This window comes from Megascapheus bottae, chromosome 9 (genome assembly GCF_031878675.1).
Source record: "Megascapheus bottae isolate mThoBot1 chromosome 9, mThoBot2.hap1, whole genome shotgun sequence".
In the NCBI taxonomy this organism is placed as follows: Eukaryota; Metazoa; Chordata; class Mammalia; order Rodentia; family Geomyidae; genus Megascapheus; species Megascapheus bottae.
Window position 1 is genome coordinate 55,858,095 of NC_143517.1, and position 24,499 is coordinate 55,882,593.

At 38.0% G+C, this 24,499-nt stretch overlaps 1 protein-coding gene across 3 annotated transcripts in view; it reads left to right on the forward strand.

Annotated features, from left to right (window-relative positions):
* Window positions 1–24,499, forward strand: part of Fam91a1 (family with sequence similarity 91 member A1) — a 46,187-nt gene that overhangs the window by 13,338 nt on the left and 8,350 nt on the right. For all 3 annotated transcript variants that reach the window (XM_090339350.1, XM_090339351.1, XM_090339352.1), the window contains exons 7-19: window positions 2,018–2,108; window positions 2,753–2,815; window positions 5,671–5,777; window positions 6,701–6,739; window positions 7,186–7,298; window positions 7,722–7,837; window positions 10,412–10,524; window positions 11,112–11,198; window positions 12,729–12,861; window positions 16,987–17,135; window positions 18,954–19,088; window positions 19,267–19,380; window positions 23,730–23,802. In XM_090339350.1, the coding sequence (XP_090195476.1) occupies window positions 2,018–2,108; window positions 2,753–2,815; window positions 5,671–5,777; window positions 6,701–6,739; window positions 7,186–7,298; window positions 7,722–7,837; window positions 10,412–10,524; window positions 11,112–11,198; window positions 12,729–12,861; window positions 16,987–17,135; window positions 18,954–19,088; window positions 19,267–19,380; window positions 23,730–23,802 (1,333 nt within the window). The remainder of the gene's footprint in view (window positions 1–2,017; window positions 2,109–2,752; window positions 2,816–5,670; window positions 5,778–6,700; window positions 6,740–7,185; window positions 7,299–7,721; window positions 7,838–10,411; window positions 10,525–11,111; window positions 11,199–12,728; window positions 12,862–16,986; window positions 17,136–18,953; window positions 19,089–19,266; window positions 19,381–23,729; window positions 23,803–24,499) is intronic.

A 24,499-nucleotide genomic window follows, 5' to 3' on the forward strand; every position in this document is an offset into this window, starting at 1 on the left:
TCTAGTGGTTAATTGGAAATAAGAGTCTCATGGACTTCCTGCCTAGGCTGATTTTGAACTGCAATCCTCAGATCTCATCCTCCTGAGAAGCCAGGATTATAGATGTGAGCCACTAATTACCTGGCTTGTTTTGCAACTTTTAATTATAGTTATATAATTAAAAATGTATATTCAAGGCCAGGCTCAGTGGTTCACACCTGTAATCCTAGCTACTCAGGAAGCTAAGATCTAAGGATCACGGTTCAAAGCCAGCCTGGGCACTAAAGATCGTGAGACTCTTATCTCCAATTAACCACTAGAAAACTGGAAGTGGCACTGTGGCTCAAGGGGTAGGGTGATATCTTTGAGCTGAAGAGCTCAGGGATAGCACACAGGCTCAGGAGTTCAAGCCCCATGATCAACCTCCTCCCCCCTACCCCCCAAAAAAAGGTATCATTCAAATGCATTCAAAATTGAAATGATCTTAGTAGGTTAGAATATTGATGGAGTTTTTATGGTGAAAGAAGACTTGACTTAGTACAGTAGTTTGGACTATGAGAGCTTTTATATAATGTGTTTTGAAATCACTGCTACCCACAGCAGTACTGTGGCTTTTTTTGAGTACTTATTGTGTGTTTGATGTGCTATGCACTATTGTGTTTTTGTTTTGTCTCATTTAGTTCTTATTACAACCTGAGGGGAAAGTATTATTTGTATCTCTTATTCACAGATGAGGTAAATGAACCCAGAGTGGTTAGTTAATGGCTCAAGTCAGAAGATGGAAGGGGTCTAGAATTTTTGCCTTGACAATTTCTATAGAATCAGTTTATTAATCATTGTGTTGAAGTGGTAGGTACCTGATGGGAATGATAGTGTCAAGGACAAGGGAAATGATATTCTCAGAGGTCAGACTACATTTAATGAGAGCTTTCTACATATTTTTGCAGGGATGTTGATTTAGTGGAGGGGGACAGGTTCTGAGTGGGTCCAGAGACTGCTATATCAATGTGTAGTGTCAGTGAATCTATGTCTTTTGGCCTGTATGCTTTTCTTTTAGGACATATTGAATTCAATGAGTGGAAGGCTTAAATTTTCCTTCCATGTAATTACTTCCTTGGAGAGAACAGTCAAGCTTTTATAAGGTACTGGGCCTTGTCACAAATAATACTCATATAGGGTTTTTTATTGTTATTTTTTTGTTGTGATGCTGTGTTTTGAATTCAGGACACTATGCTTGCTGGGCAGTACCTAAACCACTTTCCCTTCTTTATTTTTTCTAATTATCTCACGTTTATATGCAGGCTGGCCTAGGCATACTATTTGTGGTTCTTTCTAGGTGTGATTACAGATAGGTATTGCCATACCCAGCCTTTAATGGTTGAGATGAGGGCCTCTCAGACTTTGTGCTTGGGTTGGCCTTGACCTTCCATTCTCCAGATCTCTACCTCTGGTAGCTAGGATTACAGATATAAACCATTGTACATGTGGAGATTCTTATAATCATGTTCTGGTTTGAGAAATGCACAGTCAGCAAATAGGTCTGGTTCCATTTCAGAGTGGTGTTTATTAGTGGGCACTTCTTTCCTTTGCCAGTCCTGGGGCTTGCTCAGGGCCAGCCTGAGCATTGTCTTTGGTCTTTCCTCAAGGCTAGTGCTCTACCATTTGAGCCACAGCATCACTTCTGGCTTTTTCTATGTATGTGGTACTGAGGAATTGAACCCTGGTCTTTGTGCATGCTAGGCAAGCACTCTAACACTAGGCCAAACTCCTGGCCCATAAGCACTTCTTATAGTTAGCAATTATTGGTATTTAGAATTAATTTGTTTTCTAAACTCTTCTAGTAGCTGCCTATTTTGGCACCTCACTGGTTTGTTTAAATGCATTGATTTTTGTTTATTTGTTTGAATTCTAGAATGATAATTGAAACAAATCATTCTGCTAATGTTATTATAATTATTGGTTTCAACATGAAGAACTTTTAGGAGGCTGATTAATTAATTTGGATAAAACTTAATGGAAAATATTTTGCTTTTCTTAGATATGCACTTTGCCTGAGAAATACGCAATTGATAAGATCATCGATTCAGGCCCTCAACTCTCTGGATCACTAGATTACAATGTAGTACATAGTAAGTGGTTAGTAGAAATGGTCTTTTGTCAAATAAAAACTTACTTAAGCCATTTGTAATTAGTAGCAGTTGCCTTGCAATTAGGCACAAATAATGCCAAGTCATTATTTCAAGTGTTAGCATAATCCATTATTTTTTCCAGTGACTGTATCAGTCACATGTACTAGAAATTTATAGAAATGAATAGTAAAAATGTTTGTATTTGTAAACATGTGTTGGAAATTCAATTTTTAAAAACAAAATAATCTTTTCTATTATTTTTTCATCTTATAGAATTCAGTTGTGAGAATCTATTTTTATGTTTTGTTGGTTGTAGAGCTTGAACTCAGGGCTTGGGGGCTGTCCTTAAGCTTTTTTGCTTAAGACTACTGCTCTGCCACTTTGAGCCACAGCTCTACTAGTTTTCTGGTGGTTAATTAGAGATAAGAGGCTCAGAGACTTTCCTGCCAGGCTGGCTTTGAATGGCAATCTTCAGATCTCAGCTTTTTGAGTGGCTAGGATTATAGATATGAGCCACCAGTGCTCAGCTTAGTTGTAAGAATCTTTATATAAAGCCAGGAATTCGTTTTTTAAAAAATTAATAAAGTATTTAAACCAATATTGTGTAATTCTACATTTAAAACAAGACACTTCTGCTTTTATAGGTTTGTATAACAAAGGATTTATTTACCTGGATGTACCAATATCAGATGACAGTTGTATAGCAGGTAAGTGTGCGCTAACAATTTTTAGCACTTATTGAATGGCTCCTTTGTACTGAGTACTGCTTTATCATCCTAACAAAATACAGGAATAATTTAGAATCTTATATGTTAACAATCTTAGCTGTTAGGATTTTGTGAAAGGAGAACATCTTTTTTTACATTGTAACCACTGATATTATTAAATTCCTTCTTTTTTTTTTTTTTTTTTTTTTTTTTTTGCCAGTCTTGGGCTTGAGCTCAGGGCCTAAACACTGTCCTTGGACTTTCTCAAGGCTAGAGCTCTACTACTTGAGCCTCAGAACCACTTCCAGCTTTTTTGTTGTTGTTGCCGGTTCTGGGCCCTAGCTCAGGGCCTGAGCACTGACCTTGGACTTTTTTAAGGCTAGAGCTCTAAACTTGAGCCTCAGCACCACTTCTGGCTTTTTTTCCCTGTGTACATGGTACCGAAGAATCGAACCCAGGTCTTTGTGCATGCTAGGCAAGCACTCTACCACTAGGCCAAACTCCCTGCCCTTCACTTCCAGCTTTTTCCTGTGTATGTGGTACTGAGGAAACAAACCCTGGTCTTTGTGCATGCTAGGCAAGCACTCTTTAACTAGGCCAAACTCCCAGCCTATCATTTTTTTTTTTAATTAAAGAATTTATTAACATTGATTTTTTTTTCTTTTTTTTTTTTTTGCCAATCCTGGGCTTGAGCTCAGGGCTTGAGCACTGTTCCTTGGACTGTCTCAAGGCTACCACTCTACCACTTGAACCTCAGCACCATTTCTGGCTTTTTGCTATGTATGTGGGGTACCCAGGAATCGAACCCGGGTCTTCGTGCATGCAAGGCAAGCACTCTACCACTAGGCCAAACTCCTAGCCCCCTTAACATTGATTTTTACATCATATTCCAAATGACGTATTTAACAAGTATTCAAGAAGGGAATCTCTATATACAATAACTGGCACTTAAATTTTAGAACGTAATTAAAATTAGGCTGAGGGTTTGTCATAGATACATATTAATCTATGCAATAAAACATGTCTATAGAGTCATAGATTTTTATATCTATGTAGTTGTGTTTATATTTCCAATACCATGTCCACAGCATTGGGTACGCAAATATTGAGTCCTCACTCTTGGACTGTGTGGTTCTAATAGCCACATATTAAGGATACCATGCGCCTTTTGTTCCTTTGGTCTTGACTTGTCTCACTCAACATGATTCGTTCTAGATTCATCTACTTCCCTGCAAATGCCATTATTTTATCTTGTCTGTTGGCTATGTAGAATTCCATTGTATATATATATACCACATTTTCTGTATCCATTCATCTGCAGTAGGGCATCTGGATTGTTTCCATCGCCTGGCTATTGTGAATAGTGCAGAAATGAACATAGCTGAGCAGGTGTCCTTATCATATCCTGGGTTGCGATATTCAGGATAGATGCCCAGGAGTGGTATGGCGGGATCATAGGGAAAGTCTAATTTTCAGTTCTTTAAGAAACTTCCACACCACTTTCCAGAGTGGTTGAACTTTCAGTAGGGTTCCTTTTTCTCCAAGACCCTGCCAGCATCTGTCATTGTCTGAGTTCATATTCTTGGCCATTCTTATTGGGGTAACGTGGTATCTTAGGGTTGTTTTAATTTGCATTTCCTTTATGAACATGGATGATGAGCATTTTCTCATATGCTTTTTTTTTTTCCAGTCCTGGGCTTGAGCTCAGGGCCTGAGCACTGTCCTTGGGCTTTCCTCAAGGCTAGTGTTCTACCCTGAGCCACTGCACCACTTCTGGCTTTTCTATGTATGTGGTACTGAGGAATCGAACCAGGATCTTCATGCATGCTAGGCAGGCACTCTTACCACTAGGCCAAATTCCCGGCACTTTAACCTCTTATTTTTTTTTTTTTTTTTTTTTTTTGCCAGTCCTGGGCTTGAGCTCAGGGCCTGAGCACTGTCCTTGGACTTTCTCAAGGCTAGAGCTCTACCACTTGAGCCTCAGCACCATTTCTGGCTTTTTTCGAAGTATGTGGTACCGAGGAATCGAACCTGGGTCTTCATGCATGCTAGGCAAGCACTTTAACCACTAGGCCAAACTCCCAGCCCTAACCTCTTCTTTTTATCCACCTGAGTTTTATCTTGGTTTTAGTGTTAGATCCTGGATATAATCAAATGTATTAGGACCAGTGGACATAAGTATGCTGAAATGTTGCAGTTTTCAGCACTCTTTTCCCCAGGATGTTTTCAAGGGACATATTCAAAGGAAAGCATAGTGCTTCTTTGTTGTTGGCTGGGAAGAGCTCTCTGGTAAGTCAGAGGAGTGCATTTGAACCAGAGACAGAGTTAGAAATTAGGATAACTGAATGTGCAGACCACTGGTACACATGGCCATTATACAGATGCATTTTTTTTCTTTTAGAACAGAGTGGGGATGATAATGAAAGTGGCAGAGAGCTAAAACTTCCTACCAATCTCTCTTTAAATAGTAGAGCAACTCTTCCCTGCAGTCTTTCATTTTTCTGCTGAGTAGGCATCAACAATGCACATTGGAAACTTCAATGAAGCAGCATCTGCTCTCTTGCTTTGGAGCCACGTCTGTGTCTGCTAGCATTTCTCCTGCCTCAGAGTAATACTCGAGTTTCAAATGAGTTAAATTATTCTTTGACTTTTTTTTTCATCTTCAGAGAAACCATGTAGATAGATACTGCTGTGTATAACAATTCTGGGAGTTTTAGAAAACTTGCAGTGTACTTGGTGAAATAAAAGTAGTATTCAGCTCTTAAATAGGAGATTCCTGTTTGAATAGCTGTTTAAATTATGCCTTCTTGTTTTATAAGTCATATCACTGAGGATGTTTACTTTGTTTATTTTAGTTCCACCTCTTGAAGGTTTTGTAATGAATCGAGTACAAGGTGATTATTTTGAAACTCTACTCTATAAGATATTTGTGTCAATAGATGAGCACACTAATGTTGCAGAGGTAAGTGTTGCAACATTTTATGAGAGTTCCTAAGATTATAAGTTTGTATTAACTGGGTAAAATTAATGAAAATGGCTAAAATATTTTAAAAATTGTACATAGGGAAATCATAGACCATTAATGTACTTAAATGCCACTGTTAAAACTTTATAAAGTTAATAATTTTGTTAAATAACTTTATATACCTTTACTAGAGTAAAGGATTATAGACTGAATTGGTTTATATAAGACTTTTTGTATTAAAATAAGGTTTTTTGTATGCTAGTACTGAGCCTTGTTTGGCTTTGACCCAAGATCAGTGGTTTACTGCTTGAGCCATACCTCCATTTCTAGATTTTTTTTTTTTTTTTTGCCAGTTGTGAGGCTTGAACTCAAGGCCTCTGCACTCTCCTTGGAAACTTCATAAGGCCTCTGCACTCTCCTTGGAAACTTTTTCTCAAGGCTAGCACCCTGCCACTTGAGCCACCGCACCACTTTGGGCTTTTTCTGAGTATGTGGTACCCAGTAATCAAACCCTGGGGCTTCGTGCATGCCAGGCGAGCACTCTACCACTAGGCTACACTGCTGACCCCTGGATTTTTAAAAAATTTTATTTATCTTGCTGGCTAATTGGAGATATGAATCTCATGGACTAGGCTGGCTTTGAATCACTGTCTCAGCCTACTTAGTAGTTAGGATTACAAGCACGAACCCCCAGTGCGTGGCTGTGAATTTTTGTGTTTTAAATGGGACAAAATTAAAGAATACTACCTGGATTTTGTACTACTCAGAGTTGTAGAGGAAATTGAATTCTGAATTTGAACTTTATTCAATAGTCTTTTAATCATTTATAATTGAAAGTTTGCTACATAAGATTACATTTATCTATTGTATAGTGTTCTGTTAACTCTTAAGAATGAAAAAATCTGTATTTAATTTTCTAGCTTGCAAATGTCCTGGAGATAGACTTATCCCTGGTTAAGGTATGCTATTCTTTCATGCTTTTAAATAATAGTACTGAGTGGACTTTGCTAAGTGATTCTTATCTTGGTATACTTAGGAGAAAAAGGTGTGTTCATTATTAGCTGATCAGGGTTTGTGCACAATAAGGTGATACTTGCAAGGAGAGAAAAGGATAAGGTCAGGAATCCTAAAGTTTTTCAGCTGATGGATTAAAGGAACTCATAGTGTATAAAACTGATTTGGTATCTTAGTTAAACCACAGCCTTGCCTCACTAAAAGCACATGTCCTATTGTACTGTTCTATACGAATCTTCCTTGCAGGAAGAACAGGACTGTCCAGACTTTCTAGTAGTGGTGTGAAAATCTTTGCAAACCACCAGAGGCTTCATCTTCTACAGTATTTTTTTTTCTCTGCAAATAATTTGGTCTCTATTTTAAATGCAAATTTCCTTTATATTCCTTGTAGAATGCTGTCTCAATGTATTGCCGATTGGGCTTTGCCCATAAAAAGGGACAAGTAATAAATTTGGATCAACTTCATTCATCGTGGAGGAATGTTCCATCTGTAAACAGATTAAAGTAACTCATTTATTCATTGTGATATATTAGAGTTTCCTTTTGAAAAGAAATGTAATCTTAATGCAGAATTTCTGTGTATTCAATTTGTCAGTTGAGGTGAGCCCAGGATATTAGTACTTAAAATTTTATGTGTAATGATGTTTTGTAGAATCTAATGAAAAGTAAGAGCCCACTAGGGAAAAGGCATATCTTTTGCAAATTTACAATTTTGAAGACTTCTTTAATTCCTAGAAGCCTGGTTTGGGTCTTAGTTAAGAACCTTGGCTATATGTGGCCAATAAAATATTTAGGTTTCATCTCAACTGAAGACTTGAATAAAAGAACTGGATTTAGATGGATTGTTTGCAGTGTGAATACTGATTTCTTCAGAAGCTGTTTTATTTAAGATTATATGATTTTGAAATTTTTTTTTCTTTCTAACAGGAGTACTTTAGATCCACAGAAGATGCTCTTGTCATGGGATGGTGGAGAAAGTAGAAGTCCTGTACAAGAAGCTTCTTCGGCTACTGACACTGATACAAATAGTCAAGAAGATCCAGGTAATTCAGTTTAATTTAAGAGTCTGGCATCTATCCAAATCTTCACTTTTTATTTGTTGTTGGTGGTGTTGGTTTGCCTGGGCATTGTCCCTGAGCCATTTTTTTTTTTTTTAAGGCTGGTGCTCTACCACTTCAACCACAGCTCTACCTACTTTGGCCTTTTTTTGGAGGTAAGAGTCTCATGGACTTACCCTCCTAGGCTGGCTTCGAGCTACAGTCCTCATCTCAGCTTCCATGGTAGCTAGGATTACAGGTGTGAACCAACGGTACCCAGCTAACCATATACTCTTTTTTTTTTTTTTTTTTTTTTTTTTTTTTTTTTTTTTTGCCAGTCCTGGGCTTAAGCTCAGGGCCTGGGCACTGTCCTTGGATTTTTCTCAGGGCTAGAACTCTACCACTTGAGCCTCAGCACCACTTCCGGCTTTTTCCAAGTATGTGATACCAAGGAATTGAACCCTGGTCTTTGTGCATGCTAGGCAAGCACTCTACCACTAGGCCAAACTCCCGGCCCCATATATTCTTTTTTTTTTTAAATATTTTTATTATGCTTAAGTAGTTGTGCAATGGAGATGCCATTCACCAAAGAAGTTTATTGGGGTAGTGAAAGAGGCAAATAAATTTTCGTTCATTTTATTTCTCAAGGGGATTTTAGTTTTATTAACTCAAGAGTTTTGATGGGTTCATCTTGATCATTGTTATTCCTTTTAACATTCTCACCTACCCTTCCCAGCCCACCTCTTCCCTTAGTTATCTTAATTTTATGTTATATATTTATTTTTGCCTTTTAACAAAGCATACTACATCTTGCTGTCATCACATCAAAATCTTCACACACACAGACACACACACACACACACACACACACGCCCGCCCGCCCGCTTCAGCCCACCCCTTCCCTTGTATTTTTCAGTTCTTTGGGATATATACCAAATTCTTGCCTATATTTTCCCTGGTTTTCCTCCTTCATTCTTCTATCCTTCTCCCTTTGGTCCCATCCTACCTTCTTTCAAGTGCTCATTTCATTTCCTGGTACTTACTTTGTTGGGCTTTGATTTATTATATATTTTTAAAAAGAATTATACTATTTATACTCTACATAGAGTCTATTCTACTTTAGTTAATTCATTTGTAAGCCCTAACTTACCATCTAGTGTGTTTACTTATAGATTTATAGGCTCATTCTAGCTACCACAAATGAGGGAAACCAAGCAGCCTGTGTTTCACTGAGTCTGGGAAGTCTTTACATTGTTGGTAGGCATATAAACTTGTTCAACCATACATTCTTAACAGCTGTTTTACAGTCTTAGATTTCTTCATCTAATAAGCATCCTTCAAGTACTTGGATGCTGTGTTAAATTTTAGGGATATAAACTTGACTGCCAAGAGTATAGTCACTCTTTTAGATTAAGTTGAAGGGGAAAGAAAGGGGTGTAACCAAAATACCTATACTGAGAGCACTGGTGCTTGAGGGTGCAATGAGGAAGAGGCTTTTTGCTGACTGGGGAGGTTTGAGAAGTCTTCAGGGAGAAGATGTTATTTGGGCTGAGAATGAATATGAAGCCTGCTGGTTGGTGAGGGAGGCCATTTCAGCCCAGGAGAATAATGTGAGCTGAGCCCAGAGGGAGTCTGCTGCCGAATTTAAGGTTGAGGGTATGAGGAGCCAAGTTGGCCCTTACTGTGTTTTTATTCGTTTTCTGAGGCAAATGGCATATCTGAAGAGCTTAAGGCAACTTAGTCTTGTGGTTTGACAATTAATTTTCATTAATGATTCTTCTTTTTTTAAAAAACAAACAAACAAAAGGAAGTAACTTTTTTTTTTTGTCAGTCCTGAACTCAGGGCCTGAGCACTGTCCTTGGGCTTTCCTCAAGGTAGCATTCTACCACTTGAGTCAGAGCACCACTTCTGGCTTTTTCTGTGTATATGGTACTGAGGAATTGAACCCCTGTCTTCATGCAGGCTAGACGAGCACTTTACCACTAGGCCAAACTCCTCACCCCAGGAAGTAATTTTTAAAATTAAAAAAAAAAAGCTTTGCAGCCAGCCTGGTGGCTCATGTCTATATCATAGCTACTCAGGAACTTGAGATCTGAGGATTGTGTTTCAAAGCCAGCTGTGACACTAAAGTCCATGAGACTCTTATCTGCCATTAAGCACCTGTGGCTCAAAGTGATAGAGTACTAGCCTTGAGCTGAAGAACTCAAGAACAGCACTCCGGCCCAGAGTTCAAATTCCATGGCCAACCAAAAAAAAAAGTTTTGCATAGTGTCACATGCCTGTAGTCTACATACTTAGGAGGTAAGGGCAGGAGGATCTTGAGTTGAAAACCAGCTAGGACCACATAGAAAGACATTGGTTCAAACAAAAAGTGTTTTTATTTTTTCCACTCTCTCTGCTTTGAGACAGGTATGATTGGGACCTCTTATAGCATATCATAACTGAGATACCAAACTGAAAGGAAATATTTCCTTATTCTAAATAATAAACACAAAATAATTTCCATTTATTTCATTTCATATTACTTGCCTTTTCACTTCCTTGATTTTTTTTTTTCTGTTGCTTGATTATTTTTTCAGCTGACACAGCCAGTGTAAGCAGTTTGAGTCTGTCTACAGGATATACAAAGCGTATTGCATTCCTATTTGACTCAACTCTCACTGCATTCTTGATGATGGGAAACCTTTCACCAGTAAGTCAAGTGTTTATTTAAATAAAAAGATGTTTTGCCGGGTGTGATGGCTCATGCCTGTAATCCTAGCTACTCAGGAGGCTGAGATCTGAGGATCAAGGTTCAAAGCCAGATTGGGCACTAAAGACCACGAGACTCTTATTTCCAATTAACCACTAGAAAACCAGAAGTGGTGCTATGACTCAAGGGGTAGGGCGGTAGGTAGCCTTGAGCTGAAGAGCTCAGGGATAGCACCCAGGCCCAAAGCTCAAGCCCCATAACCAACAAAATAAATAAATAAATAGTTTCAAGTAAAGATGATATATAAATTAATCATTATATTTTATATGTGATATGTTATATTTGATGCATATATATACATATATATACACACACACATTTACTATATATACAAATTCATTCCTGACCTTTTTGTTCTTGATTTTGATAACTTCTGTATGGTTTGCTTTTGTAATTGTAGGAATTAGTTCCTTATCTCATCCACCTTTTAAGTTTATTTTGGAATGGACAATATGAGTGATTTGTACTTGGCATGAAAAGGAAAAGAACTTTAATGCTCAGTTTTGTTTTTGTTTTTTTTCTTGCAGAATTTGAAAAGTCATGCAGTCACCATGTTTGAAGTAGGCAAACTTTCAGATGAGTCTCTGGACAGCTTTCTTATAGAATTAGAAAAGGTAACTTAAATTGAATGCTAGGGCAGGCATATGTTGGTGTATTGATTATCATGGATTTTTGACATATTCTTGCTTTTTATTATCTCATTCTCCATCTTAACACTGGGGTTAAGAATCTTCCTTTTTTGCTGGTATGACTCTTAAGATCATGTCTCTGCTTATCATGTTTATGTCCACTCGTGAATCCTTTGTAGCATCTTAAAGATGTCAGCCATATTTTCTCACTACCATTTTCTTCGTGCATATAGCCTTAGTTTTCCTTAACTCTAAATCTCGATGTCCTTAATGTTTTTTATTCTGTCCACTGGTCTTACTGTGCAAAGTTTATATGACTAATTCGTTCCTTGACTGAGAATTTTGATACCTGTTGTATTTTAGTAATGAACTGTGTATATTCAATGTGCTACTTAATTCATATGATGATTCTGTAAATCCGTAAGATTTTATATATATATATATATATATATATATATATATATATATATATGGACCTGTAACATTTTCATTGCTTTTTCTCCTTAGGAAATGTATCAGATAATCCTTTTTATTAATAGGTCTCTTAAACTTTTCTCTTTATACTTCAACATTTCTTACATGCTTCATTTCTCACCTTGCCAATGTATTTTTGTCTCTTTTTGTCTTTTTTTTTTTTGCCAGTCTTGGGCTTGAGCTCAGGGCCTGAGCACTGTCCTTGGGCTTTCTCAATGCTAGAGCTCTACCACTTGAGCCTTAGCACTACTTCTGGCTTTTTTCTATGTACGTGGTACCGAGGAATCGAACCTGGATCTTCATGCATGCTAGACAAGCACTCTGCCACTAGACCAAACCCCCAGCCCTAATTTAGTATAAATTTGATTCAAGTATTTTCTTCCATAGGTCTGTATTTCCACTGTGTGCGCGGGCGCGCGCGTGTGTGTGTGTGTCTGTATCTGTGTCTGTGTATGTGGGATATATATGTTTTTAATATATGAAAAAGTTCAAAGTTCACTGACTTGTGTTCAGAAAGCATGGATTAAATATAAGGCCTGTGAAATCAGGAGTGTTGTTCTGTTTCCCTTGTTAGTTTTTTCTTGCCTCCTGGGCCAGTCATAGTATATAGGAAGTGCTTGGTAAACCCTTGTTGAAGGAATTAGCTGTGTGGTCAGCAATAGTGAACAGCGCATTGAGTCATGTACTCTAGTGTACCTTTGACAGATGACACTGAACTGTGAACAAATAATGAGAGTGGAGGTTTGGTTGATATCTATGTATTATTGCACTTTTCTGAATGAAGCAATTTTTTTTTACTTTCTGATTTTTGAGGCAACCTATTTTAATCATAATTTAGTAATCTAGGTACCACATTTATTTGTTTGTTGGAGTAATTTCATAGATGTAATGGCAAGATTCAGATTATTTGTCTTAGTATTACCTATTCAAAATTTTGATTTATTGCTTTTTCATAATACCTAATATTCTCAAACAAATATTTCTTATAGTAAATGGCATGAGAGTGGTATTTGTTGCTAAATATATTTTCTCTTGGTTTAGGTTCAGAGCACTGGTGAAGGAGAAGCACAGAGATACTTCGATCATGCACTGACTTTAAGAAACACAATTCTTTTTCTTCGTCATAATAAAGATCTAGTTGCGCAAACTGCTCAGCCAGACCAACCCAATTATGGTATGATAAATATACTTAAGTTTGAAGATATGATCTTACAAAATTTTATTTGTTAAGCATTAAACAGATCATGGTCACTTAACACTTAATTCAGTTTGTCTAGATACAGTGTTGAATTTATAATTGGAGATTTTGTAAATTTCCTTGTCAGCTGTTTCTTTATTTTTTCTTTCTTCTCATGTGCCACTAACATTTGATGTTTTTCACAATAATGTATTTCAATATTTCAGTACCTGCTAAAAACTTGCTAATAGTGTTTATTTAAAAGCTGAATGGAATCTGGAATAGGCATGAGGTCTAAGTAGTTAACAAGTACTGAAATGTAGTTAATGTTGGGAGCATAAAATTAAGTGTGATAGATTCCATTATATGAAATTAATTCACATACTATTATAGTATTCATTAAAGTATTTTACTTAAAAATGTGGAAGGAAGCCAGGCATGATGGCTCACGCTTGTAAATTCTAGCTACTCAGGAGGCTGAGATCTGAGGATCACAGTTCAAAGCCAGCTTGGGCACCAGAGTCCATGAGACTTATCTCCAGTTAGCCACTAGAAAATCTGAAGTGGCACTGTGGCACCAGGGGTAGGGCAGTAACCTTGAGCTGAGAGCTCAGGGACAATGCCCAGGCCCTAAACTGACCAAAAAAAAAAACCAAAAAAAGGAAGAAAGTAGCAGCTTCCATGTGTTGATGTGGTCATTGTGCTAATACAGAGTCAGTTTTGTGATAGATGCAGATCCTAACCTTAAGTTGAACTGGCCGTCTCAGAACCTGTACACGAAGATTCTGGTTCAGTAGATATTGGATATGAAAAGGCACACAGGAATGTATAGAAGGATGATTCCTGTGTTCAGCGTGGCAGTGCACTGAGGGAAGAGTATTTGATTTGAGTTCTTGCATGTTGTAAGAGTTGCATCTCAGGATCATGATGACATTTAATTATAGTCATTCATTTATTTGCCTGAAGTCCTGGGATTTTTTGATCAAGAACTGTCTGTTTCTTAATCATGCCCATTTTCCTCTCATTTCTCTTAGCACTGGTTTCCCTTTTAGTTCATTTTAGCCAAGTGCCCAGTGAGCATAAGTAAAACTACTTATAAACATAAGTAATTAAATAGTTAAGCTGAGAATAATTACGTAATCACCAATGTCTGGAGTCAGAAGTACTTATTGATGAAAATTTGTTGATGAGTAACCTTTTTATGCTACCAAATGTTAGATCATGTGATTAAACAGTGCTTGACATGGTCTTGAAGATAAGATGTCTTTGGCTGTAAAATTACTGTAATTTCTGGGGGATTTTAGTTATTTATGGAGACCATGGGTTAAAATATTGGAAATAGCCTGGCACTGGTGGCTATTCAGAAAGCTGTGAGCTGAGAATTATGGTTCAAAGCCAGGAAAGTTTCTGAGACTCTCATCTGTATAATTACTAGGAAACTGGAAGTGGATTTTTGGCTCAAAGTGGTAGAGTGCTAGCCTTGAGCAAAAGAGTTCAAGCCCCAAAAACTGACCAAAAAAGAAAAAAAAAATGTATGAAACGGTCCTGTTTATGGATGTCTTACAATACATTATTCTTTCTTGCCTATCATAGGATCTGAGAGTGTTAGCACTAGTGACCAGTCATGTATAACTGTTTCTAGCTGAGGAAATTGAAGTTTATCTTGCCCATTTATATAGTCATCAAAACTCGTATGATTGAGTGGAAGGGCCAGAAGTAGAAGACTCTTATCCTTATCCCTGGGTTTTTTCCATTACACTGATTATCTTTATCTTGAACACTAAGCTGTTAATTGATTTACTCTATATAAATAATTTGTTGGCTAGGCACCTGTATGAAGTGTTTTGTGCACTGTCAAAGTTGAATGGTAACCCTAAGCTTATTCTGTGTAACAATAATGTGACTTTCACCTGTATGGTATGTTTAACCTTGGCTGTGCCTGGAACCAGTTGGAGCTAATTGCTCTGAATAGTTGCTAGAGCTCCAGAGTTAAGTTTTGATTAATTTTTCCCTAAGACCAAACCTATAGCTACTTAAGCATTTCGTTTTTTTTGAGCTGTCCTTACAGAACACTGAATGACTGTTTTTACCCCATACTTAGAAGCAGTCTGTGGAGAGACAAGACAATACAAGAATCCTTTCTATTACTATTTCCCAGTAAATATAGCACCCAGCAATGGCTCTTCCTGAATTAGAATTATGACAGTTGTAAATTGGTAATATTTTCCCCCAACTCCAGTATTTCTCCATGTTTAACAGTTAAAGAATAGGTAATGTCTTGTATTTTGGGGATGGATTTATGGAATTCCTGTTTTGCAATGATCTATAATTAGTCATTACCATTTCAGTTATTTTGAATTGTTATTGTTAAGGTGATATGCAGAGGGATTACAGTCAGATAAGGAGTACATTTCTTTCTTTTTTTTTTTTTTTTTGCCAGTCCTGGACTTGAGCTCAGGGCCTGAGCACTATCCTTGGACTTTCTCAAGGCTAGAGTTCTACCACTTGAGCCTCAGCACCACTTCCGGCTTTTTTTTATGTATGTGGTACCGAGGAATTGAACCCAGGTCTTTGTGCATGCTAGGCAAGCACTTTAACCACTAGGCCAAACTCCTGGCCTACATTTCTTTTTAAATCATCCCTTCTCTCTTAGGTATTCCTGTTTCAGATTTGTGTTCAAACTACTTACTATTTCTGTCTACTGTGATAGGACTTTTTTTTTAAAGCAGTTATTTACTTTAAAAACAGTAAGATCTCATTTTTGTCCTGTGCTTATTCCTCTTTCTCTCTTCTCTCTCTCTCTCTCTCTCTCTCTCTCTCTCTCTCTCTCTCTCTCTCTCTCTCTCTCTCTCTCTCTCTCTCTCTCTCTCTCTCTCTCTCTCCCTCTCCCTCTCCCTCTCTCCCTCTCTCTCTCTTCCTTTCTTTTTTTTCTGTGGGTCATGGGGTTTGAATCCTGGGCCTGGGTGCTGTCCCTGCGCCCAGCTCATCTATTTTTCTTAGGAGTCTGTTTGCTTTTTCTGGAAAATGGTGACAGAGTCCAGGACCCTAGTGCTGCTTAGTGCTCAGTGCTTCTCAGCCCACTCATTATCGTTTTGTTTTTTGGTTTGTTTTTGTTTTGTTCAGTATTGGGCCTGGGCCCTGTCCCTGAGCTCTTCAGCTCAAGGCTACTGCTATACCACTTGAACGCCAGTGCCATTTCTGGTTTTCTGGTGGTTAATTGGAAACAAGAGTCTCACAGACTTTCATGCCCCAGCTGGCTTTGAACTGCAGTCCTTAGATCTCCGCCTCCTGAGTAGCTAGGATTATAGGTGTGAGCCACCAGCGCCCAGCCCATATAGTTTTTGATAAATAGTCTTACTTGAAAGCAGAGATAGTCTACCTAACCAGTTGACCTTAAATGGCTTTCAATTTAAGTATGTCCTTTAGAGATCAATCAGATTTTGTGTTTTTCCATAAGATTAAGGACAGGGATGAATAAGTGGCATGCTCAGTTGATGTCTTATGGCCTAGCAGTGTAGGGCACAGATTTCAAAATGAGGAATGCTTGCCCATGCACTGGAGCCAAAGCTGGTCCGTGGTTCTCGTTGTAGACTCGAAGATGGGAGAGGAGGGCACAACTTCTATCCCTGGCAGTTAGCTGTGGCAATTACAGAGGGACTGGACATAGAGAATGAAAGTTTGGTAAAGCAAACCCATCTTTTTTTAATTTTTTTTTGCCAGTCCTGGGGCTTGAACTCAGGGCCTGAACACTGTCCTGAGCATTATCTCAAGGCTAAGGCTAGAGTTTTACCATTTGAGCCACAGCACCATTTTTGGCTTTTTTATATATGTGTTTCTGTGGAATCGAACCCAGGTCTTTGTGCATGCTAGGCACAAAGGGCTAGGAATTGGGCCTGCAAGCATGTCTTTTAAAGGAAGCAAATATGAAGAAGCAGCTTGGTTCTAGGCCAGAGAATAAAAGCTTTGACTTTGTCTTTAAATGTCTTAGTAATCTCCTAAAATTTTTGATTCTACCTTTAAAAATATTTTAAGTCCCAAGCAGTGGTCAACAGTTCATTTTTCAACACTTTGTCTCACACAGGTCAGGGTTTTATTTATTCTGTGTTCTTGATCATCATTCAGGTTTTCCCTTGGACCTCTTGCGCTGTGAAAGCCTTCTTGGTTTGGACCCTGCAACTTGCAGCAGAGTTCTGAACAAAAACTACATGCTGCTGGTGTCCATGGCTCCTCTCACCAATGAAATCCGGCCTGTCAGCAGCTGCACCCCCCAGGTAACCCATCAGGACTGTCCAGCTGGTGGTGCCATCATCTTACTGAGAAAATGAACAGATTTGTTCTCTTCATTTTCAGTTTACAGATGCCAAATATTAAAAGCACCAATTCTGAAGGCAAATTTCTATGTTTCACAATTGTAAGATGATGTTTGTGAAGTGTAATTATTATGTTTAATTTATAAATCATCTGGTGGCTTGTGATTCATTACATAAAATTTTGATTGTGTAAGAAGTATTTTAAAGTGGGTATTTTGGGGTGCTCCAAGGAAGAAGCTGATACTGTTTTGAAGGAAAAGAGAAATTGAATTGGGGAAATAACCTGTTTTGGGAATGAGACTGAGATGCTAAATTAGCTTAAAAGAAAAGATGGTACCTGAGCTGGGCACTGGTGGATCATGCCTGTAAATCCTAGCTACACAGGATTCTGAGATCTGAGGATCACGGTTCAAAGCCAGCTTGGGCATGAAAGTACGTGAAAGTCTGTGAAACTCTCATCTCCAATTACTCAACAGAAAACCAGAAGTGGTGCTGTGGATCAAGTGGTATAGCAGTAGCTTAGAGCTAAAGAGTTCAGGGACAGCACCTAGGCCTACAATTAAAGCCCCCAACTGGGGCGGTGCAGGGGGTGGGGGGCGACAGGGGGCGGCAGGGGGAAGAGGATGGAAGATGGTATCTAAAAGCTTGAACTCTAGATAGCTATAAGATTTATATGTGAAAATTACTTCTGCTATTTTGCTTTTTAGAAATTAGTCAGTTCCATTTATTTGTATACTTAGCAAGCAAGGTGTGTGCTGCCAGAGTGGAGCTGAGATTGCTGTTCTACCATACTCCTTTCTGTCTGGTTTTCTAGATGTGTAGGCTATTAAAGCCTATATAGAAGAAAATAAGATTTTTTTTTTTTTTTCTGGTCCTGGGCTTGAGCTCAGGGCCTGAGCACTGTCCTTGGACTTTCTCAAGGCTGTGCTCTACCACTGGAACCTCAGCACCACTTCCAGCTTTTTTTTTCTATGTATGTGGTACCGAGAAATCGAACCTGGGTCTTCGTGCATGCTAGGCAAGCACTCTATCACTAGGCCAAACTCCTGGCCCTAAGGATTTTTTTTTTTTTTAAGTAACTTACATTAGTTAATACGGGAGGATTTTATTGTTGTCTTTCCACACATTTATGATATATTCTAATCATTGTCCCTGTTACTCTGGGAAGGGGTTCTTATATGAGGTTTTTGTTCTTGTTGTCCATGTTGTTCTAGTTGTCTCAGTGGACACCCAACACCCATTGCACACCAAATTTTGGCCTGTATTCAGCAGTAATAGATCTGGATTTGCATTTAACCCATCTTTCCTATTGGCATAGTAGAAACTTGTGAGCTAATTATGTGAGTTTAATGATAATCATGACTAACAAACACCCTAATATAAAGTTTGTTTAGTGCCAGGTATTATTTTAAGTCTTTTTGAACAATTTCATGAGATAGATTCTTTACTGATATATTATTTTTTTTCATAGATTGAGGAAAACAAAGCATAGAAAACTTAAGTAACTGCCTCCTTAACATGATAAGATGATAGAGCTGAGGAGAGGAAGCTCACGCTCAGCATAGACTGTCTACTCCAGAGCCAGGTCTCTTAACTGCAGTCCTAAGATTTTCCTTCTTAGTTCCCAGGGGGAAGTCGAAACTGTGTTAGTGGAACACATAGCATTTGTTTTCATAAGAATTCTGGCGATTGAAATTTGAGTCTTTAGCTGCTTTGAAGATTGTAAGATTGGTTACTTGTGAAATTTTGTTTATTTTACCTGTTTTATGTTGATTATAGCATATTGGACCAGCTATTCCAGAAGTCAGTTCTGTCTGGTTTAAACTGTATATTTACCATATCACTGGACAAGGACCACCATCTCTCTTATTGTCCAAAGGTACAAGGCTGCGAAAACTGCCAAGTATATTCCAGGTAGGTACATGAGTGCTCTCTCTGTCTTTCTCTGTCTCTGTCTCTGTCCCTGTCTCTCTCTCTCTCTCTCTCTCTCTCTCTCTCTCTCAGTGAATAGAAGCTGGTAAGCAGTGTTATAGATAACTTTTTATTTTCCTTCTCAGAATTGTTAATATGTGATTTCCTTTCTTTCTTACAGGGTTATGATCGATTACTCATAACATCTTGGGGTCATGATCCTGGGGTGGTTCCTACATCAAATGTGCTCACAATGTTGAATGATGCTTTAACACATTCTGCAGTTTTAATTCAGGTATGTTTACTTCATTTGAAACTATCAGTTTTTAGATTTTTCTCATTAATTAAGATCATAATTTGTCTATCTTTCCTACTGAGTTGCAGTCAGATGTTAGTTATTTGTAAAGTTGAAATACGAGGAGTCTGAGATTGGGTTTTAGTCCTGCTTCATGGTTGTGTGCAAGTGGTAGATCAGCGTGGACTTTGAACATGGATCCAGGTTTGAATTGCAGCCTCAACTTTAGCTAGCTGTGATCACTATTTACTTAATTTTAAATTAGCTTTTGAAATTTAACATTATACAGTTCAATGTATTTTTGCAAATTTGAACTGTCAACATAGTCAATTTTAGAACATTTTTATCATCTCAAGTGAATTCAGTGATATATTTAGTTAACAATAACTTGATTTTCCTCTTTCTCTTCTTTTCCCTAATTCTAAACAGCAGTATTATTTTTAAAGATTTACTCTGCACTTTTCATATACACAGAACCCTATACATGGGGTTGTTTTTGTTGCTGCCTTATTTCATGCAGCATAATAAAAGGTTTATTTTGTAGCATGTATTGCCACTACAATTTTATGGTCAGGTAACATTTCATGGTACAGATGTACACATTTTTTTCCCCTACTCATCAACAACGGGCATTTCTATTGTTTTCACTTTTGAACAATGCTATTGTTCACAATTGTGTGTTTGTGTTTTTGTGTGGACATATATTTTCATTTCTCGTGGATATATATATTTGAGAATAGAATAGTTGGGAAAGTCGCTCAGTGTTTGTTTTGCAAAGTAGCTACTCCATTTTGCATTCTTGTCAACACTGAGTACTACCTAGCTATTGGTTTAGCGGCCCTGGTAAGTGAAGTAGTATTTCATTATACTTTTTTTCTTTCTTTTTTGCCAGTCCTGGGGCTTGAACTCATGGCCTGGGCACTGTCCTTGAGCTTTTTTTTGCTCAGTGCTGCCGGTCTGCCACTTGAGCCACAGCACCACTTATGGCTTTTTCTGTGTATGTGGTACTGAGGAATTGAACCCAGGCTTCATGTGTGCTAGTCAAGCTCCACAACTAGGCCACATTCCCAACCACTTTTTTTCTTTTATTATATATTTTATTTGAATTTTCCAGGTGACAACTAATGTTGAGCATCTTTTCGTGTACTTATTGGGCTGCATGATATTTTGATGATATTCCATATACTTTGCTTCTTACCTATATAGTAACTCTACCTCTTGAGAGAAAGAAATCAGAATGTACATTGTGAAATATGTAGGGTATTTTCTCATACAGTTTCTTGGCAAATATTTCACTAAGTATTCTATGTTCTCTGCATATTAATAGGATTATGCAAATAAAACATGATCCCTGTATTCAAGGCGTTTAAAGCCAGGGGGAAAAGTTGCACAGTCAACAGTTTCCATTTTTGTTTCGTTGTGAATAGAATTAGTTACAGTAGAGGCATTGGATAGAGGTCAGCCTGGATATATCTCTGGATAGAGCTTTTCTTCACTGCTATTCCCTTAGCACTGGGCTTGACTCATATTAGCTCCTCAATTAGTGCCATGAAGTAAATTGATTAGGAAAACAAAGTGGTACAGCATATGAAGAAGCTTTTTTGTGGGGAGGGGGCTGTGACTTAGTATTTTGGAATTCTGGTCAGAGATGGATCTGGTGAACTCTTGTAGAGTTTAGAGATTAACTGAAGAAGGGGATTAATGTAGCCAGGTGAGTATTTAGGAATCAGCCTGAGTGCTACACTGAGAATGGACAGGGCAAGGGGGAGATATTGAAGCCAAAGGTGTTTTATAGTTTAGATGAAGCACAGAAGTAGGTCAGTTCAGGAATTGGAAAGACATTAAAGGAAGAAATGGATTTGGATGTTATTGAAATATATGATTAATAGAATTGGTCAGATGTCTAAGAAGTCCATGAGATGAAGAAAGATGGTTCCTGGGCATGGGATTGTGGCAGCGGAAGGGTGCTGAAAAACCAGCGTATTAGGCAAATGATGTGTTGAGTTTTCCACATCTCTTGTTGAGTATAATGTTCCTGGGGGACAGTCAAGTAATGGAGAGCCAATTGAATGTATTCTGAAATTCACAGGAGAGATGACTCAGTATCAGCCTCAGCATGTCAGTGATAGTTGAATCCCTGAGAAGAGGAAATTAGTCAGGGAACATTTCAGAGATAATGTGACTGGACAGGCTAGAATGCCTAAATCCGCACTTGGTCCTATCCTTATTTGTAATTTTAGAAAAGTTAAATAACCTTATTTACTTCAGTGTCATTATTATCAACTAGAAAAGGTAAAGGTAAGGTATCTTCTGCTTATAAGATGTTATAAACGTTATGTCTTTATAACATATGTTTAAGCCTTCTGTCTTTGTGTCTTGGTAAGGTTGTTGAAAAGAATGACTAAGATGGATAATTCATATAAGGTGCTTGAGCACATTGGCCATCTCACACATGTTAGCTGTGTGTTAGTGGAGTGGGGGTTGGCTTTTCTGTCACTCACTGTCTGGGGTCAGCCATTCACTTCTTTGAGCCTCAGTTTTCCTTGTAAAATGGAAGTGTGATTACAACACCTGCTCTGTATACAGCATTTAGGCATCTAAGCAAGTAAGGTTTTTGCTGTTTTGGGGGAAACATAAATCAGTGTAATGGTATCTGGTTTTAAGGTCTTAGGGAGTTCTGCCTTTGTTAAAAAAGAAATATCTGCTTTGTTATACTTTATAATGTATTATAAAATATAAAATGAATTAGAGTTTAATTGATTTTTGACTAAAACTGTTAAGTCTTAAATTTATCAGAATGAATGAGAACACTCAGAAACATAATGTGTGTGATTTCACAATGTGATTTTAGCGTGTCAACATTTCTTGAATTTGAGCAATGCCTAGGTCTCCTTTAAAGGCAAAATGGATAGTTCTTCAGTGCTTGCTTAAAATTTCCATTATAAAGGTCTTAAATATGTAAATTCAGAAATTTAGTGCTTTTATTACATAACTGTACCTGAAACTAAACTTAGGAATTAAAGATGAGCATAAATTTAAAATGAATTTTGTTTGTTTTAATTGATTTTAAATTTGATAATGACGTGTAAAGCTAAATTATTTGTAATGTGGGAACAAGGTAGATGAAATTTGATATTTGAATTAATGGTACATTCACACCATTCAAAATAAAACACTATAAGGTAAACAGGGAAAAAGTCATCCTTCTAATGCCGTCTGTCTTGTCCTCACCTTTTCTTCAGATGGATCACCATTTATTAGTATCTGCCTTGTCCTTCTGTATGCAGATGCAGACACAAGCAGTTACTCACTGATAGTACCTATGCTTTTCCATGTGGCCATAGGAGAGCTTTTCATTTTCATTCACAAAGGGCTGCCTCCCCCTCCCCCTCCTCCTCCCATTCCCTTTCCCCCTCCCCCTCCTCCTCCCTTTCCCCTTCCCCCTCCCCCTCCTCCTCCCTTTCCCCTTCCCCCTCCCCCTCCTCCTCTTCCTCCTCTTCCTCCTCCACCATCTCCACCACCACCACCACCTCCTCCTCCTCCTCTACCTCCTCCTCTTCCTCTTCTGCTGCTTCTGCTTCTGTTTCTGCTTCTGCTTCTGCTTCTGCTTCTTCTTTTCAGATGCACTGGAAGTGTGTATCAAATTTATTTACCCAGTATTCTGATGGTGGGCCTTTTGTTTCTTTATAGTTATATATAATTGTACTGTCATAGCAAGTATCTTGGATATAGAGCATTTCAGTGCAAGGTTTTGAGTTTTGCATTTCTAGTTCATAACATGCTATGTAAATTATGGAGATTCTTAGGGATAGAGATACTAGGTTTGAACTCAGGGCTTCGTGCTGCTTGCTAGGCTTCTAGCCCTGTGCCCTGGTCCTCCTCTTTTTACCCTTTCCACCTTGGCTGGGGTACCAGGTATGTGCCATCACACCCAGCTTTTTTCACTTGAGATGGGATCTTGAAACTCTTTTGATGGTGGTACATCAATCTCCCAATCTCCTGAGCCACTGCACCCAGCTGAAGATTCTTTTCTGTCTTGACTCCAGCTAGCCATTGTGCACATGCACTTAATGCCATCCAGTCTTCACTTGGCTTATACCTGGTTGATTTACCTAAACATTAGTCAGTTCTTTATTTTTTTCATATGCTCAATTTGAGAAGCATTACATAATAGGTTAACATACAAGATTGTTGTTGCTGTAGAAAAAGAGAAGAGTGCCAAAAGCATTTTGCTGGAGAGTTACTGTGGAACCTACCCTTATATTGCCTAGTCTTAATTGTTTGTATGTTAGCTACTGGAAATACGGGTTTCTTGTATGCCTTTCAACTTTTGTTTCTTTGTGTTTAAGGGACATGGTTTACATGGGATAGGAGAAACTGTCCATATACCATTTCCATTTGATGACACAGAACTACAAGGAGGTACTCTTTGAATTGTATCCATTTGACTATCACAAGTCTTGGCAACAATTTGGTAGAAAATATAATGGAATACAATCTTAAAATCTTTAAGTTCTAGAATTTTTTTCTTAGTTCTGGAGCTTAATTCAGGGCCTGATGCTTGTTAGGCAGTACTCTACCATTTGAGCCATACCCCTTGTCAGTTTTTGTTTATTGGAGTTTTGTCAGAGTGTTTTTTTTGCCTGGGCTTGGCCTCCAACTGCTATCCTCCTATCTTTTCCTCCTAGGATAGCTGGGATTACCTGTGTGTACATGCCCAACTTGCTTTTCAACTAAGATTTCTTTTTTTTTTTTTGTCTTCACCTCCCAGGAAGCTGGGATTGCAGACCTGTGCTACCATACCCAGGCCCTAAGTCCTAGGTTTTTAACCATTCTGCTGTTAAAGAATAGTGCTAGTAGGGTTTTTTTTTTCTTTTTTTTTGTTTTTGTATGCTTTTCTCACTAAAGAACTGATAGACCAATATTCACTTAGGATCTTTGAAAGAATAGTGGTTTGTTTTAGAGATGAAGAGAATAAGTAGATGTCTAGATGAAAGACTAGATTTCTATGTATTTAGCCTTTAATTTTTTTGTTGTTCATTTGGAGATTGGAAGAGAATACAAGTTACAGGGAAAGTTCAAATATCCGAATCAGAAGTTTTCTCTGGGTGTGGTGGTG